The sequence below is a fragment of the Mastigoproctus giganteus genome, chromosome 6, assembly GCF_048544385.1.
Source record: "Mastigoproctus giganteus isolate SK-2022 chromosome 6, ASM4854438v1, whole genome shotgun sequence".
Lineage (NCBI taxonomy): Eukaryota > Metazoa > Arthropoda > Arachnida > Uropygi > Thelyphonidae > Mastigoproctus > Mastigoproctus giganteus.
Genome location: NC_143580.1, coordinates 173,372,628 through 173,391,935, shown reverse-complemented (window position 1 = coordinate 173,391,935; position 19,308 = coordinate 173,372,628). Strand labels below are relative to the sequence as shown.

The 19,308-nt window shown below is 37.6% G+C and overlaps 1 protein-coding gene across 2 annotated transcripts in view; it reads right to left on the bottom strand.

Annotated features, from left to right (window-relative positions):
* Positions 1-19,308, bottom strand: part of Cog2 (conserved oligomeric Golgi complex subunit 2) — a 462,981-nt gene that overhangs the window by 361,291 nt on the left and 82,382 nt on the right. For both annotated transcript variants that reach the window (XM_090375498.1, XM_090375496.1), the window contains exons 3-4: positions 19,147-19,212; positions 111-191 (exon numbers count right to left, since the gene is read on the bottom strand). In XM_090375498.1, coding sequence (XP_090231624.1) covers positions 111-191; positions 19,147-19,212 — 147 coding nt within the window. The remainder of the gene's footprint in view (positions 1-110; positions 192-19,146; positions 19,213-19,308) is intronic.

The window sequence follows — 19,308 nt, the reverse complement described above, 5'->3', positions numbered from 1 at the left end:
CCTAAATACTGTAAAACTTCAACCAAATATGAAGAGCTGGCAGGTATGAACATAATTTTGGGCAGCTAGAGATAATATTCAAAACACTGAATTTTATAAAACAAATGTACCTTTTTAAATTGAATTTCTTCCCTTTCCTCCAACTTTTTCTTAGCTGACAAAAGCACCTCTTCTAATGAAGTCCTGACACTCTTAAAACGAAAATAGAAAATTTTAAATATGTTCTGACACACACACACACAATAAAACATATGCTCCTTAACTTTTCTTATTTATATATTTCGATACATGCATCATGGAATATTTCTGCGCAAATTTGTTTAGATGTTAGTCAGCAGTCTATGTATAGAATTTTAATCAGTTAATAGAACTTTTATTTCCAATGTTAAAAACAAGATGAAGGTATTCAAAATAATGCATTAGTAATATAATGTTTAATGAATTTAAGTAAAGAAGTAAAGTAACTGCAGCCAGGAAAAACATTCAATATGTACGTCATGGGGAAATTCTAAATGTGCAGAAATGTCAACCAAAAGCTGAACTTCTCAAGTCATCAGCAGTGGTTTCAGATGTTCTGATCTCACAACTACAATTTTCCCAATAAGGCATGTTCTGGCAAAGCTGTTCAGTTCGGGGAAAACTTGCTGATAGCCACACACAAATTACCTTCTGCTGTAAAAAATTGAATAGCAAGTGCTTAAAAAACGGTACTCACCTTGTATAAATCTGCAATAAATTTATTAGTAGATGGGGGTTAAATTTAGGTTGGAAGGTGCATTAAAAAGAACTAAGGCGGAGAATGGGGTGAAAATATTTTAAACAGATTTTAAATAAGCGCAAGGAAGTAGAAATGCAGATCTCCAATCCCTGGTTGTCGTAAAGAGGTTAAAGGACGCAAGTGAAAAAAAGACTGGTGATGCCAATAGTCGTTATAAGGGACTTTCGTTAAATAGAACGTCATGAGATTAGAAATATATAAAAGGATATTGACCCGGTGCAGATAAGGTGTTGATTATGACGTTAAAATTATCTTATAAGTTTGACAATAGTGAAATTATAGTAATCTTATAATAATAGTATAAATAATAGTATTATAATCTTATTATAATAGTTTTTTAAGCACTTGCTATTCAATTTTAGTCAGATTTATCACGGTATTATAAGATTACTATAATTTCACTTCTGCTGTAATTGTTGAGGAACTCGCTTTGACCCATATTAATAATCACTGCCACTTGTGATACTTGAAAAAAGTGTCTAAGCTTGGAAAGTGGGTTCCAGGAATTGATGTCATCAAACAATCTCAGTGAGTAGGTAAACAGTAGCATTTTATAGCTACTCTGAATAGACTCAGTAATGAGTCTATTCAGAGTTTCTGAATAGACTCATTACTGAGATGAAAAACTAGCTTTATCACATTGTCATGCACCACTGACAAGTTATCAATGATGTTTAACATTGTCAGAGAAAAAAAATACACCATACAAGAAAATCTTCATCCAGAAAGGTTTGCTGTATTTGGTGAGATATTAGTTCATCCTCAGATAATGCTTATCCCCATACTGCTTGGATCATGCATGAAAAAAATTCCAGTTAGTGAAATAGTTGTAGGATATTGAAATACTTGAAGGAAAGTGGAAAAAAGTCTGAGAATAAAGGAAAATACACATATACATAAGTATCTGAAAAAAATTGATTCAAATGTAGTTCTTTTAAATTTGGAAAAGACAGGAAAAAATGACATTTTATAAGTATAGCCTAATATATTTTATGATTAATAAGGTTTGACAATTAAATTCCAGAACTGGGTAGATTTAAAGAAAACTGTATGAATTTAAAGACCAAAAGTAGCTTCTTCAGGGCAACTTAGATGGACTTCGGAGATGGTCAGAAAAGTGGCAGCTATCTTTTAACACAGCAAAATATAAGATCTTACATGGGGAAACAGCAATCCCAAAATAATTACACTCTTGGTGGGACTGAACTAAAAACAGAGAGGAAGAAAGAGGTTTGGGACTTACAATATGAAAGAGGCTTTGGGATTTACAATAAGATCAGACAAAGTTGAAGCAGTGTAGACAAGGCAGCAAGGAGGGTCCATGGTGTCCTATCAATGATTTATCAAACATGTTTGTAGAGATAGGGAGATCATAATACATCTGTACAAGGCCAATGTAAGACCATACTTGGAATACTGCATCCAGCTTTGGATGCAGTATTCCAAGTATGGTCTTATAGTGGGCTTTTCTTGGCCCCTTTCAAGAAGCTCAAGAAAGACTGAGCTTCTTGAAAGGGTCCAAGATGGGGCTGTGTGTCTGATGGGATTGGCAAAAGGGTGCCCATGTGAAGAAAAACTTCAAATATATGAGCTGCAGAGCTTGGAAACCTTAAAGCAGATCTGATTGAGGTACATAAGGCTACGAGAGGCAAAAATAAAATGAATGAGGCTGATTTCACTGTTATGATTCCTGAACTGGGAGCCATAAATTCAAATTATGAGGAGGAAAGTTTAGACTGGATTGAAGGATATATATTTTTTTTTTTTTAAGCTAGCAAATTGTTAATTAGAGGAATAAGTTGCTTTTATGGGTGGCTGAGACTTACAGCTTGGGAAAATTCAGAGTTCAGCTGGATAAATACCTATATGAGGAGGAAGTCAAAAAGATAGTTTATTATTTTATTATTTTATTTTTTTGGTTGTCCAGTGCAGCAAAAGGCCAGTGCTTCTTTGTACCATATAGCTAATAACAAGTAATGTAACTGCTACATTGCAGAGAACAGCGGTGCATAGCACACGCTTCTTGATTAGACCGGTGTTCGAGCCCGTCACCACCAAATACGGAGATGCGGAAAGGTCAGGGAATGACCACCGCATATCCCGGAGCAATATGGCCTTAGTTGCTAATGCTCCCAAAAACCAAATAACAAACAAACAAACATTGCAGGGATAAAAAAGTTCTCAAAATGGTACAATTACAGCAGAAAGCAGTGTGTGTGTGTGTGTGTGTGTGTGTGTGTGTGTGCGTGTGAGAGAGAGAGAGAGAGCATACATACCGCTCATCAGATGCTTGACAAATTTTAACAGTGACAAAACCAAATCTTAGTGATATTTGTTATTACGTGCGAGTAACTTTTTTTTCCCCGGATACATGGTAAAATAAAAATCCTGGATAATCGAGTTCCTGGTTAATCCAAAAATACAGTAAGTTCCCGACATACGTTTCAGGACTTCTTACCTAAGTCGGGTTTTACGTAACCGGGGAATGACTAATAAAATATTGCTCGTAATAGTAGTAGTAGTGGAATGTGACGTAAGAAAGCAAGTGTATGAACTTATGCAGCATCAGCCAAAAAAAAAAAAAAAATCACACCATTCCCTCCAAATGCCTGTCCAGTTCCTCCTTAAATTTATTTAACCTATCAACTTCCACAACAGATGGAAGTTTGTTCCAGCAATTAACCACCCGCTGACTAAAGGCAAATTTCCGCACGTCTATTCTACATCTGTCTTTTCTTAATTTAAATTTATACCCCCTTAGGTTCGTAATCTGAACAAGTGGAAGGATCCCATCAGAATTCAGCATGCTGAACCTATTCAAGGCCTTATACACCTCAATCAGATCACCACGAATGTGCCTAGTCTCCAGCCACTGCAATTTGCAAAACTTAAGCCTCTCTTGGTAAGAGGATCCCTTCATTCCCCTCACAAAACTTGTTTCCCGTCTCTGTACATGCTCAAGCAAATCTACATCATTCCTAAAATAAGGCCTCCAGACCTGTACGCAGTACTCAAGGTGTGGCCTGACCATTGCCTTATACAGAGGGATAATCACCTCCTTTTCCCGGCTAGCAAAATTCCTATATATCATTGACAAAACCCCATGATCTAACCTGGCAGCCTGTCTGCATTACTCAGAAAACTTCATATCTGACTGCACTATTACTCCCAGTTCTTTTTCATTTTCTACCACCTTAAGTGTAGTACCACACAGCTGGTACATTTCTCTGGGGTTACTTCTACCCATATGCAGTACTTTGCATTTGTCAAGGTTCAACTTCAGTTGCCACTTCTTAGCCCATCTGCCCAAATTTTCTAGATCATGTTGTAGTAGCACACTGCCATTACTGTCATTAACGACCCTGCCAAACTTTGTTTCATCTGCAAACTTCAACACTAAGCCTATATACCTTCAGCAATATTATTGATAAATATACAAAACAAGTGGACCCAAAACCGAACCCTGTGGGACTCCACTAATAACATTAGTCCACGAAGAGCAGCAACCATTAATTACCACCCTCTGTCTTCTCCCACTCAACCATCCTTTTATTCATTGTAGCAACTTACCCTTAATACCATTCTGCTCCAATTTGTACAATAGTCTTGCATGTGCAACAGTGTCAAAAGCTTTCCTGAAATCCAAATATATATCAAAATTTTTTTTTGCATCCAGTTCCTTTGTAACCACATCATAATATCCTATCAAATTTGTCAGACAAGACTTTCCCTTAGAAAACCCATGCTGTGTCTGAATTATTGCTGCAGTCTTTTCTAGATGATCCTGCAATGCATCTTTAACCAGTGACTCCATTATTTTACCCGGAACAGAAGTTAAACTAATTGGTCTGTAATTACTCGTGTCACCCTTCGATCCCCCTTTGTTAATTGAGGATACATTTGCACATCTCCAGTCCATGGGGACCTCCCCTGAGTCCAAGGATGCTCTCATAATTATGGCAAGGATTCGCTTAGTTGCTTTGCTGCCTCTTTTAATATAACTCGATAGATCTCATCCACCCCAGGTGCCTTTCTTATGTTTAACTTCGACAATTTCTCCTCCACTTTGCTCTCAGTTATTATAAAATCGTTAAGCACCCTGCTACAATTTGATAACCTTCTGCCATTTTCAAACCTTAATAACTCCTCATGTGTGAATGTCGATGCAAAATACTCATTCAGTTTGTTTGCTGTCTGAGTAGGATCATCAACAGTCGAACCATCAATATCAAGTTGACCAATCAGATTCATCCCCTTCCTTTTAGAGTATATATAAGTAAAGAAATCCTTGCTGTTTTTCTTAGCATATTTTGTCAAAGATTTCTCGTAATCTGCCTTCGCCTGCCTAACCTCTTTGTGACCTGATTACAGACTAGCTTATATCTGCCACAAGCTTCTGAGTCGCTTGATAATTTATATGCATCCCCCATGTATTTTTCTTCTCTGACACGAGTCTCATTAGTTCATTTGATAAACATTTAGGCTTAAACCTTGAACAATATTTCTTAATGGGTATGAAACTTTTAGTAGCATCCACGGTTAATTCCTTGAATGCTTCCCACTTAGAATTTACTGTTGGTAACATCGTCAGTTGATCCCACTCTACAGAATTTAAAAACTGTCTGAGACCACTGTACTCACCTTTCCGAAAGCAAAAACCCTTTCCTTTACCCCTGACGGTAATTATATCTTTAAGTAAATACATCAGTACACTGTGATCACTGCCATATAGTGGTTCCTTTATCTGCAAATTCTTAATACATGACTGATCACTGCTGATAACCATATCAAGAGTATTACCCTCTCTGGTTGCCTCTCAAACATGCTGCTGCAGAAAACAATCATCCAATAAATCGTATATTAGTGATGTGCCAAAATTACAAAAACCACATAATATCCTCAGAAGAATGAAGAAAAATAGTTATATATTTTTATTAATTCAATGAAAAACTTTATCTGGGGACAGCGGTGAAGTTGTTGGAGTGGCACATACGAAAAGAAAACATTAAAGGAAGAAACTGTACAGTAAAAACTGATATGTATTTCGTAGTCTTGGTTCTCATAGCTTCTCGTATTCTGTCTTTTTCCTTTATTATTGTGTTCACTGTTGAAACTGACAAATCTAATTCCGGGCGATACTTGTTCATGTTTGACAATTTTCAAACATCCTTATTTTAATTTTTTGATTCGAATCAATCGCTTTCCTTTTTTTTTTTGTTTTTCTTTGTTTTTTAATAGATTTACTAGTACCGCTGTCGCTTATTCTCTTAGTCGGCACCATGATAACAGTCAAAATGAAATTTTATGTAAAAAATTTCACAAGGTTAAGGCTCACTATTATCACCCCACACGAGCTCACATTTTACAAAAACACCTTTCTGGAGGTCAACTACCATAAAACAATAAAAACAATTTGCACATTCCGGGTTATTGGGCTTTTCTGTTACTGCAATTTATTATAAACGGGTAGTAAACTCATTCACATTGCATTTGCAATAATACCGATAGCTGGAATTCTGTGGGATTTTACGTGATTATGGTGAAATGTGTGTCGCCTTCACTGAAATCTTCAGCCATATAAAAAAAACCTAAATTAATTTGAAAAATCTTCTCTTCTTTCTTATTTTTAAGCTTGTAACTCCATATCTCGCTTGTGCAAGCCGTGATCGTCTTTATTGATTGCTTATTATTATTCTGTTTTAAATTTTACAATCCTAGAAAAGAAAAAAAAATTGAGTGAAAAAACATTAACGAAGTTTGAAGTTACGTAAGTTGGGACTTACTAGTAGATCCAATAATGTTCAGCAACCTACGTAAAAAATATGGCGATAGATAAAAAAAACTTACCACGCACTACTTGCGTGTCAAATACGATGCTTCCCTTTATTTTTTTTCGATGTTGATTTTAAATCTAATAGCTTCCCTTTATTTTTTACAATGTTGCATATGGTTTGGTCACCAACATTATAATGGTTTGTTATAGATTTAATGGATGCACCACTTTCAAATCAAACTTTTGAATAATTTCAAGTTTTTGTTTAATTGAAAGCACAACTCATTTGCGTTTACCCATCATTTTCGCGATTTCTGAAGAAAAAAATTTGTTATCCCTGACATAAATAAGGAAACAATTTTTCTCTTTGCAGTGTGACGAAACAGAACAATCGAAGCAACAAACTAAACATTTCTCTCTCTCCCTCTCTCTTTTTTTTTCTTTCCCTTTTTTGAACATCGGGTGTGAAGACAATGGGGGTTGCAAGATAATAATTTCCCAATGACAACTTTATAATGCCCTGCTTGTCACTTATTTACGACTTGCAAAACATCTGTTTATACCTAGAATAGGTATAAACATTCTAGGTATATTACTTGAATTTTATGATTTCTGGTTGATTTTTTTTTTTTTTTTTTTTAAATTGGGGTCTTGAAGTGTCCCGGTTAATCCGCTTCCCAGTTTAAACTGATCCCGGTAAATCGAGACATTATTAAAATCTAAATGGCATATAAATTGATATAAAGATTGTACATTCCTTGTTATAATTCTGTATGAATACGCGTGTGTGTGTGTGTGTGTGTGTGTGTGTGTGTGTGTGTGTGTGTGTGTGTGTGTGTGTGTGTGTGTGTCTGAAGCTGTTATTTTATTTGGTTTTTAGGAACATTAGCAACTAAAGACATATTGCTCCGGGGATATGCGGTGGTCATTACCTGACCTTTCCGCATCCTCCATATCTGGTGGTCACGGGCTCAAACCCCGGTCTAATCAAGAAGCGTATACTATGCACTGCTGCTCCTGCCCACCTGGCTACGGAGGCGCAGTGTCTGAAGCATATTTATTGATAATCCCTCCTCTGATACTGTAGTATGCATGCATTTATAACTGACATTATATATAGTATACACATTTTCTGTAACTATGTTTAGTGTCATCTGTTTATGTTTAGCAAATTGAAATATTATTTACATTTTTAAAAAATAGTACTACTGTTCAGTCATAAATGTTTGGAGATGTCCATAAGTTAGTTAGCTTAAAACTGATTAAGCATAAGATGACAATTAGGAGTAGATGGGCTGAGAAACGGCAGTTGAAGTTTAACGTTTACAAATACAAGGTACTGCATATGAATAGCAGTAGTCCCAGATTAACATGCTTACTATGTGGTACTAAACCCAGGGTAGCTTGTTATTGTTATTTGGTTTTTAGGAGAATTAGCAACTAAGGCCATATTGCTCCGGGAATATGCGGTGGTCATTCCCTGACCTTTCTGCATCCTCCGTATTTGGTGGTGATGGACTCAAACCCCGGTCTATGCACTGCTGCTCCTTCCCAACTGGCTACGTAGGTGCCCCCAGGGTAGCAGGGGCAATTGTGCAGTCAGATATGAAGTTCTCTGAGCAGAGTGAAGAGAGGCTGCCTGGACAGCTCATAATGTTTTAAGTATGATATACAAGAATGTTGCTAGTAGGGATAAGGAGGTGATTATCCCATTGTATAAGGCAATGGTCAAGCCACATCGTATACTGCCTGCAAATTTGGAAACCTCATTTTAAGAAGGATGTAGAACTGCTGGATTGGGTGCAGAGAAGGGCAACAAGATTAGTAAGGAGAATAAAAAGGGTGGCCTTATCAAGAAAAGTTTTAGTTCTGCAAACTGCAGCATCTGGAAACTAGGCATCTGCAAGTTGATCTGATGGAGGTGTTTAAGGCTCTGAATGGATTAAAGAAGCTCAATGGTATTCTTCCTCTTACTCAGACTGTTTGTTTGTTTGTTATTTGGTTTTCAGGAGCATTAGCAACTAAGGCCATATTGCTCCGGGATATGTGGTGGTCATTCCCTGACCTTTCCACATCCTGCGTATTTGGTGGTGACTGGCTCGAACCCCGGTCTAATCAAGAAGAGTGTGCTACACACTGCTGCTCCTTCCCACCTGGCTACGGAGGCGCCTTTACTCAGACTACACACATGAGAAGGCATAAATTCAAATTGAGGAAGAATGGTTGCGGGATTGGTTAGACAAGACTGCCCCTTAACAAATCCATTCTGTGATTGCAATATAATTACATGCCTGTCCAGGTGGTCCTGCATTACTTCTCTAACCAGTGATTGTATTATTTTCCCCGAAGCAAACATTAAGCTAACTAGTCTGTAATTTCTCAAGTTGCCTTCTGATCCCCCTTAGAATAACTATTAAGAGTAAAATCCATTTACATTTAGATAGATATGGCATTCTTAATAACACACATGGTTTTATTAAGGGAAAATCATGTTTAACTAACTTAATAAACTATTTTGACACAGTTACTCATGAGGAGGATGTAGGGAATAATTCTGACATTATTTGGATTTTATTAAGGCATTTGAGTGGCCTCTGTAGCTAAATGGGAGTGCAGTAGCACACACACTCTTTGAATAGACCAGGGTTCAAGCCCCTGACTGCTAAATACAGTCAATCTGCCGTCCCGCACTAGACCAGAGTGGCAGATTATGGTCCAGTTCCCTCCACATGAATTGTTGAAGAGGCTTCCATCGCGCAGTGGATTGATAATGGCTGCTGATTACCTTACCTTTCAAGGAATTTGACTTAATCCCTCAGGAGAGGTTATTGTATAAGTTGGAATATGTTGGGATTACTGGAAAAATTCTAAGATGGAGTGCTGGCTGGTTGCAGGGCAGAAGGCAGAGGGTTGCGATTAATGGATATTCTTCAGATTGGTGTAAAGTCAGAAGTGGGCCGCCCAAGGAACGGTTCTTGGACCACTGTTGTTTCTGATTTTCTATAAATGACATCGATAATGGGATAGAAGGCTTGATGTCAAAATTTGCAGATGACAAAGATTTGGTAAAGTAGTTAATGATCAGTACCAAGCAGCACTCCTTCAGGGTGACTTGAACAGGCTGCAAAAATTGTCGGAAAATTGGCAGCTTTGTTTTAACGCAGCAAAAATACAAGGTCTTACACTTTGGGAATAGCAACACCAAAATAAATTATACAGGGCAGGTTTTGAATCAAAAAACAGTGGAGAAAGAAAGAGAGCTGAGAGTTATAATACAAGGAGATATGAAGTTTCTTGTGCAGTGTAAACAGGCAGCCAGGAAAGACCATGGTGTCCTATCAATAATTTATTGATCATTATCCTGTAGAGATATCACAGTCTCAATGTATAAGACAATTGCAAGACCAAATTTAGAATACTAATTCAAGTACTAATTTGGAATACTGTTCAAGTATGGAGATCTCATCTGATAAAAGACATTGCGCTTCTTGAAAGGATCCAAAGTCAGGAAACTCACATGGTGAGATTGGCAAAAAGGCAACCATATGAGAAAAGATCTTTGTATATGTGGACTGCCAAGCTTAGCAACCAAGCACCTGAGAGGTGACCCGATTGAGGTTTATAAGGCTCTGAGAAAGATTAGTAAAATGAATGAAGGTGGATTTCTCGTTGCTATAAAGAATTTCAGAACTAGGGGTCATAAATTCAAATTACAGGGGTGAGGTTAGATTAGATTGTAGGAATTTTCTTTTAGCCAGAAAGTTGTCGATTGCTGGAACAAGTCGCCCTTGCAAGTAGTTGACGCTGACAGTTTAAATTAATTCAAAGATCAACTGGATAGTTACCCATGTGAGGAGGGAAGCAAATAATCTATAATTTCTTGTCTACCCTCACACCCACCCAGCCAGGGAAGCAAAAGCCCGTAGCTTACTTGCACTATATGGCTGGCTATTACTATTCTGAGGAACTATCCTCAAAATTCAGGACATCTGGTAACTGTAACCGTTAGAAAGATTTCCATACGTTACTCATCTTTGTACAAATTTGATTGTAAAATTTGATGCTCAAGGAATTGCTCTTGACATTTTTGAGGCATTTGATTGTCTTTGGCATAAAGCTCTTCTAAACAAGCTCCCAACTTATGAATTGCCAAATGTTTTTTTTTGTAATTGGATATCCAGTTTTCTCTCTGATTTCTCACTGCAAGTATTGGTTGATGGCTGTGTTCTAACTTCTCCACGATGACAATGTTTTAATCTCTCCACTAATTGGTAGATAGCTCTATGCTTTCTAACTTCTCTAGCAGTGTTGCAAGGTTTGTTTTTTTCTCCCACTCTTTTCCTTTTGTATATTAATGACCTCCTTCCATTGATTACAAATCTTATCCATAGTTATGCCAATGACAGCACACTATATCCACCTTCCAGTTTGAGAAACCTTGCTCCACAGAAACAGCTTTAACTTCTCAAATATCCATCACCAATTCATTAAATTATCTCCAGGTAATTCTCTAATGGGACAAAGAAAACTTAGTTAACTTCAATCCTAAAGCTCAGTCCTGTTTATTTCTCATAAAGGAGAGTCCACTGCTCTCATGTTGATCTTTAATAACACTTAATTGCTCTCTCTCTCGCATGCACATGCGGGCGCACACACGCGCACACACCTTTCTGTTGTGGCAGTACCATTTTGAGAACTTTTTATCGCTGCCATGTGGTGGTTACATTACTTAGTATTAACTATATTGTACAAAGAAGCCCTGAGCCCCTTGCTGCACTGACCAAACGAAAAAATAATAATAATAAATCAAATATTTGACTCCCTCCTCAAATTTTTGAGCAGCAGGCTGATTAGCAGATAGTCTCTCCCCTCTAACACTCAGTATATGAATAACATTTTTTCTAACATTGAAGCTATCTATCACTTTCTAATAAAAGTTTCTATACCATCAATCTCTTGATGGAAGACCAAAGCTTTTTCTTTGATGCTGCTTTCATGGGCCTGCTGATTGGAGTTCCTCATCTTTCTTGCATAAACATTTATCCAGGAATGAACTTTGAACCTTCCCATGCTGTAAGCTTCAACCACAAAAGGGTTGAAGCAACTTATTCCAATAATTAACAATTTACTTGCTAAAAGAAAACTTCCTGCAAACCAGTCGAAACCTCCCTCCCCCTAATTTGAATTATTTATGGCCCCTAGCTCAAGAATCATAATGGTGAACTCACCCATTTTACTTTGCCTCTCATGGATTAATACACCCCAATCAAATCTCCTCTAAGGTCTATAGTTTCCAGACTCTGCAGCACACATACTAGAACTATTCTGTCCATATTGCAGAGTTACTGTCCAATCAATTTTTCTCGGTTGATGAATGACCTTAAATCTTCTGTAGATTTCTGAGCAGAAAGCTGATCAGCAAATAATCGCTTCCCCCTAATACTCAGTGCATGAATAAATTTTTGAGCAGCATGCTGATTAGCAGATAATCTCTCTCCTCTAACACTCAGTATATGAATAACCTTTTTTCTAACATTGAGGCTCCCTGTTAGAGTTTGATAAACTTCTGGCATCCCCTCTCCTAAACTTCCTCATGTATGAATGTATTGCAAAATATCTATTCAATTTGTCAGCAACCTGAGAAGGATCAACCACAGTTAACCAACAGTCTATCACTTTCTAATAAAAGTTTCTATACCATCAATCTCTTGATGGAAGACCAAAGATTTTTTCTTTGATGCTGCTTTCATGGGCCTGCTGATTGGAGTTTTTTTTTTTTTTTTTTTTTTGTTATTTGTTGGCACATCGGCTTCTGTGGCCATAATGCACGTCCCAAGGTTTTTGCACTACTCTGATCCATGCCTGAAGCAGGATTCGAACCCACAACCTTTGGGTTGCTAAGCAGGTACTTTATCCACCCGGCTAGCCCGGTCGGCTGATTGGAGTTCCTCATCTTTCTTACATAAACAACAGCCAAAATACAGTGTTTATTTTCTAATTTTGGTTTCTTCAGTTGAATGAGAAATTAACAACCCCTGTGAAACAAACAATGCATGCAAAATTTTTCTAGATGTTTTTATTTTTTTTACTCTAAATTTTTTACAGTTGCCTCACCCACACCTAATTCACACTCTCTGGTGCTTATTGCACACTCCAGTACACTGTGGGCATCAGACAATATGTTTTAAAGAGGGAAGGGTTAAGCATTGGTTAATCAGATAAGTAGGTTAAGTAGAGATCAGTTTTAATCAAAGCCAAAACTAATCCTCTAAGGCAGGCACATTCAGCCTGTAAGCAGCCTTTTCCTTCATAATGCACCACCTACAGCCACATGACATGGCAGAACACATACAAACTTCTCACCAAATCCCAAGCTTAAAACTAGTGTGAGCATGTTACAAAATATAGTTTCACACTGAATTTTAAAGATATCCATTCTTAATAATGGCAAAATTAATACGTTAATTACTCTTGTAAATGTAAAGATTTATCAACAAAAAGGAAATCTTATTTTGAAAAAAAAAAAAAAAAAAAAAAAAGAAAAGTATAATTAATAAGAAACTGTTATTGTAGCTCACGACCAGATGCCCACGACATTTGGCATTTTATCAGTTTTGGCACCCTAGCCAAAAAAAGGTTTAGATGCCTCTGCTCTAAGGAAAATTAACACAGGTCCTGAAATGTGGCACATTATATATAAACATGAATACTTTGTGAATTTTTATAGCTCTACTTCTCGATTGGGCTACTTGATGTCAATTGGTTAACTGTGGTTGATCCTTCTCAGGTTGATGACAAATTGAATAGATATTTTGCAATACATTCATACATGAGGAAGTTTAGGAGAGGGGATGCCAGAAGTTTATCAAACTTCAACAGGGAGCTAAATGATTTTGTGATAACTGAGAGGAAAGTGGAAGAGAAATTGAAGCTTAACATAAAAAAGGCACCTGGAGTAGATGGGATATATCTAGTTATATAAAGGGAGGCAGAAAAGGAGGCAAGCAAACCCTTAGCCATGCCATGAGTATGAGAGCATCTTTTGATTCAGCAGTAGTCCATATGGACTAAAGATGTGCAAATGTATCCCCAATTCACAGAGGAGGATCAAAAGGTGACGAGTAATTATAGACCACTTAGCTTAAATTCAGTTCAAATGAAAATAATGGAGTCTCTGGTTAAAGAAATAATGCAGGACCATCTCGACAGGAATACAATTATTCTGCAGTCACAGCACAAATTTATTAATGGGCAGTCTTATTCTGATTGGATACCATGATGCAGTAACAAAGGAGATGGATGCAAAAATTAATTTTAATATGAGATACTTGGATTTCAGGAAGGCTTTTCATACTGTTGACATAAAAGACTACTATATAAATTGAAGCAGTAGTATTAAGGGCAAATTACTGCTTTGGATAAAGCGATGATTGAGTGGGAGAAGATAGACATTAGTTAATGGACACTGCTCTTCGGGGACTAATATTAGTAGATGTGTTCCCAAGAGTTCAGTACTGGGCCCATTGCTGTTTTCTATATTTTTAACTATGCTGATTAAGGCACATCACGCTTAATGTCTAAGTTTGCAAAAGATACAAATGTTGGTTAATCACAGTTATCAAGGTAAGCTACTGCAAAAGTTCTAAAAAAATTAGACAGATGGACTGAGAAATGGCAGTTAGATTTTAACATTTTAACAATAATCACCTGAGAGGGCATAAATTCAAATTGAGGAAGGACGGATGTCAGATAGATGTGCGGAAATTTGCCTTTAGCCAGCGGGCAGTTGGTTTGTGGAATAGACTCCCATCGCTTGTTGTTGAAGTTGATAGCCTAAATAAATTTAAGGCTCAGCTGGACAGATATTTCGAACGAACAGAGGGGTGAAATGGGAGTAGTGGTTGTTTTTTTTTTTTTTTTTTTTTGGGTGATGCTGAATAAGCTTGCTTTCTTGCATCATATGCCTCTACTAATGCTAAATGCTAATGCTAAATGCAAAATACTGCATATGGGCAGAAGTAACCCAAGATTAACGTACCAACTGTGTGATATTACTCAGGGTAGTGGAAAATGAAAAAAACTTGGGGTAATTGTACAGTCAGATATGAAATTCTTGCAATGTAACCAGGCTGCCAGGACAGCTCAACGGGTTTTGTCAGTAATATAAAGGAACTTTGCTGGCAGAGACAAGGAGGTGATTATTCCATTGACAAGGCAATGGTTACACCACATCTTGACTACTGCATACAGGTCTGGAGGCCTTATTTCAGGAAGGATAAGGATCTGCCAGAATTGGTTCAGAGAAGAGCAAAAAAGGTTGGTGAAGGGAAAAAACGAGTAGTCTTAGCAAGGAAGATTTCAGTTCTGCAAACTGTTGTGTCTGAAGACGAAGCACCTGAGAAGTGATCTGACTGCTGATTGAGTTGTTTCAGTCTTTGAATGGATTGAGCAAGCTCAATACTGGTGGGATTCTTCCTATTGCTGAGGCTACACCTGGGTGGTGGGGGATAAATTCAATTTGAGGTAGGTTGGTTGCCAGATATATGTGCAGAGGCCTGCCTTCAGCCAGCAAGTAGTTGATCGTTGGAAGAAACTTCTATCCGTTGTTGTGGAAACTGATAGCTTAAATAAATTCAAGGAAGAACTAGACAAGTTATTGGAGGGAATGGATATATGAAAATGGAAATTTTTTTTTTTTTTTTTTTTTTTGCTAATGCTTTATGAGCTTTCTTTCTTGCATCATATATCACCATTTATAATAATATTCCATTGCATTGTCAATGGAATACTCACCTTGTCTCTGCTAGCAAAGTTAGTTAACCTCGAAGCCTGGTGACATTGCTCATAGAACTTCATATCTAACTGTACAATTACCCTGAAGTCTTTTTCATTCTCCACTGATCTGAGAGTAATAATGCACAGTTGGTATGTTACTCTGGGGTTACTGCTACCCATATGCAGCCCCATCTGCTCAACTTTTCTAGATCCTGTTGCAGCAGTGTACCGTCCTTACTACCATTAACAACCCTACCAACCTTCATATCGTCTGCAAACTTGGGACATTAATCCTGATATAACTTCATCAATATCATTGATAAATACAGAAAAGAACAATGGGCCCAATATGGGAACCCAATATGGGACTCCACTAATAACATTAGCCCCATGAAGAACAGCATCCATTGATTACCACTCTGTCTTCTCCCACTCAACCATCCTTTTATCCATTGTAGCAACCTGCCTTTAATACCATACTGCTCCAACTTGTACAGTAGTCTTCCATGTGCAACAGTATCAAAAGCTTACCTAAAATCCAAGTATATATCAAAATTATTTTTTTGCATCCAATTCCTTTGTGACCACATCATAGTATCAAATCAAATTGGTCAGACAAGACTTCCCCTTAACAGATCCATGCTGTGCCTGAATTATTACCGAAGTCTTGTTTTTTTTTTTTTTGTTTTTTTTTTATGTGAACCCCAAAGACGAGAGGTATTAGAACCTATAGTGCTTAGTACCGTGCTTGGGTTGGAGGTTGAGAAGACGAAAGAAGATATTTGTTGACATTGGACTTGAACTTCTCTAGATTGTAATTTTCAGGAAATATGTATGAAGGAAGGTTGTTCCAGAAAACGGCAGTTGAATGAATAAACGAGGAAGATGAAAAGTTGGTTCTGTGAGTTTGAAGTTGGATAGTAAATGGATGTTGGCTGGTGGTGGCACGTGTTCGGACTGTTTTGAAAGAGAGAGGGGGAATTATAGAAGCCAATTCAGAAGAACAGTGCCCATGGAAGTATCTGTAAAAGAGGCATGCAGCAGAAACAGTACGTCTATGAGAAAGCGAGTGGAGAGACTCTGTTAGAAATGAATCATTAATTAACCTAACTGCCCATTAATTAACCTAACTGCCCTCTTCTGAATGGAATCAAGAAGCCTGAGAGAGGTTTTGGGGGCACCACCCCAGATGTGGGAACAATATTCCATGGCAGGGCGGATTTGCGATTTATACAGAGTGAGCAGCTGTATAAGAGAGGCAAAAGAGATATATCATTTTGCCTAGAAATCAGAGTGTCCCTAAAGATAAGCATAGGAGCAGAAGAATCCTTTTTGCGAGATATAAAACAAGACTTAGAAGGGTTGAAATCAACTAAGTTCTCTTTGCTCCACTGGAGAATTACCTGAAGATCGGCATTTAAGGAATTGGTGGCAGATTTTCGAGAAGTTGAAGCTGATTGAAAGTGGAATGCAATGTGCTATCATCGGCAAAACTATGGATAGGATTTCCGGTCAATGGAAGAAGGTCATTAATATACAACAGGAAAAGAGTGGGGGACACCGGATTAGTGGAGAAGTTAGAAGACAGAGAGCCATCTACCATCACCCTCAGTGAGCGATCAGAGAGAAAACTGGATAACCAATTACTAAAAACAGTTGGCAAATCATAAGATGGAAGCTTGTTTAGAAGACCTTTATGCCAAACACGATCGAAAGCCTTTGAGATGTCAAGAGCAACTACTGGTGTTTCACCGAACCTTTCCATTGAATTAGTAAATAAATGGGTAATATAAGCCAGAATATCACCAGTGGATCGACACTGATGGAATCCATACTGGCGATCGTTGATCAGACAGAAGGTTTCTAGGTAGTTTAAGAGTTGGCGGTTAATTGATTTCTCCATTACTTTAGAAAGAGTAGAAGTAATTGCAATGGGACGATAATTGGATGGGAGGGATTTGTCACCCTTTTTAGGAACTGGCTGGATATGAGCAAATTTCCAAGCAGAAGGAAAAACACCTTTGGAATAAGAAAGTGAAAAAAAACAGGAAAGAGTAGAAGAAGTTCAGGAGCACAGGTTTTGAGAACAAGTGGAGAAATACCATCAGGATCTGGAGCTTTCTTAGCATCAAGATTCATCAAAATCCTTCTGATATCCTTTTGACGGAAGACCACAGGAGGCATTGAATGGAGTGTGTTGGGAATGGTGGGAGGTGTTTTACCAAGATCATTAATACATGAGCTGGAAGAAAAATGGGATGCTAGCAGGTCAGCTTTATCCTTGGCTGAAGTGACAACAGAACCATCTGGTTTGGACAGAGGTGGGAGCAGAGATGGGCAAAAGTTGCGGCCAATAGCTTTGGCAAGAGACCAGAATGCTTGGCTACCATTAGGGCAAGAAGCAAGTTTTCTACTCTAGATGATCCTTGTGTAGATGATCCTGCAATGCTAACCAGTGACTCCATTATTTTCTCTGGAACAAAAGTTAAACTAACAGGTCTGTATTTACTCGTGTCACCTTTCGATCCACTTTGTGAACTGGGGATACATTTGCACATCTTCAATCCATGGGGACTTCCCCTAAGTCCAAGAATGCCCTCATAGCTAAGGGCCCAATTACTTCCTTTGTTGCCTCCTTTAATATGACTAGATGGATCCCATCTGTCCCAGGTGCCTTCCTTACGTTTAACTTCAACAATTTCTCCTCCACTTGGCTTTGACTCCCTGTTAGAGTTTGATAAGCTTCTGTCCTCCACTTCCCTACAGAATTCGTGAGTGTACATGCAAATACTCATTCAGTTTGTCAGCTACCTGAGCATAATCCTCAAGAATTGAACCACTGATATCAAGTGAACCAATCTGATTCACGCTTTCCTTCTAGAGCTTACATGTGTTTGGGGTTTTGCCAGATTTCTAGTAATCTGCCTTTGCTTGCCAAACGTCCTTTGTGATTTGATTGCAGAATCTTATATCTAGCACAGGCATCTGTGTGTCTGATAATTTACCATAGGTATCTGATAATTTATATGCATCCCATGCAATTTTCTTCTCTGCCACAAGTCTCATTAGTTCATCTGATATCCATTTGGGCTTAAATCTTGAACAGTATTTCTTAGTTGGTATGAAAAGCCTAGTAGCTTCCAAGATTAATTCCTTGAATGCTTCCCATTTAGAATTTTCTGTTGGTAAGATCATCAGTTAGTCCCACTGTATAGAATTTAAAAACTCTCGGACCACTGTAGTCACCTTTATGAAAGCAAAAGCCCTTCCCTTTATCTAGGAAGTTAAAATCCCCATTATAAGACAATCTTATTTACTGGCCCACTCTATTTCTCTCATTAAGCCTATAACACACTCCTACTCTTGGTTTTTTCCATCACTTATGCCAATGCCAAACTGACTCCACACTGCACCGTCCACCTATATCAACTGAATGCACTTCCTTATATTTTGTGTTTCTTAACTAACAGCATAACCCCTCCTCCCTTCCCATCCTTTCTGTACACATTGTACTCCCCAAATTCCAATTCTGCACTGTTTATCTCTGTGTGACACCATGTCTTTGATATCCCAACATCAGTCTTTGATGTCTTCACCTGCACATTTTAGTACTTTTATATAAATCAAACATGAGTTATCATTGAGCATGTGATTTGAGTTTTTTTTTTTTTTTTTTTTTTTGACATAACTTAAACAGCAAAGTTCTAGACCCAAGAAGTGAGATTTCTTTTGGATAACATTTGTTTCATCTAAATAAATATAAAATTTACTTAGATTTTCTTTAAGGAAATCATTACTACACAATCACGGAGGTACTTACTAAAATCTCTTCCTTCAACTGGCCTAAAGGAACAGCAAAGCTTTTAATTGATTTATCAAGTCCCACCTAACAAAAGATACAGAATACAGATATACTATTAAATATTACACAAAATCACAAACATCTATAATAAGTAAAGATTTATATTTATATATACATACA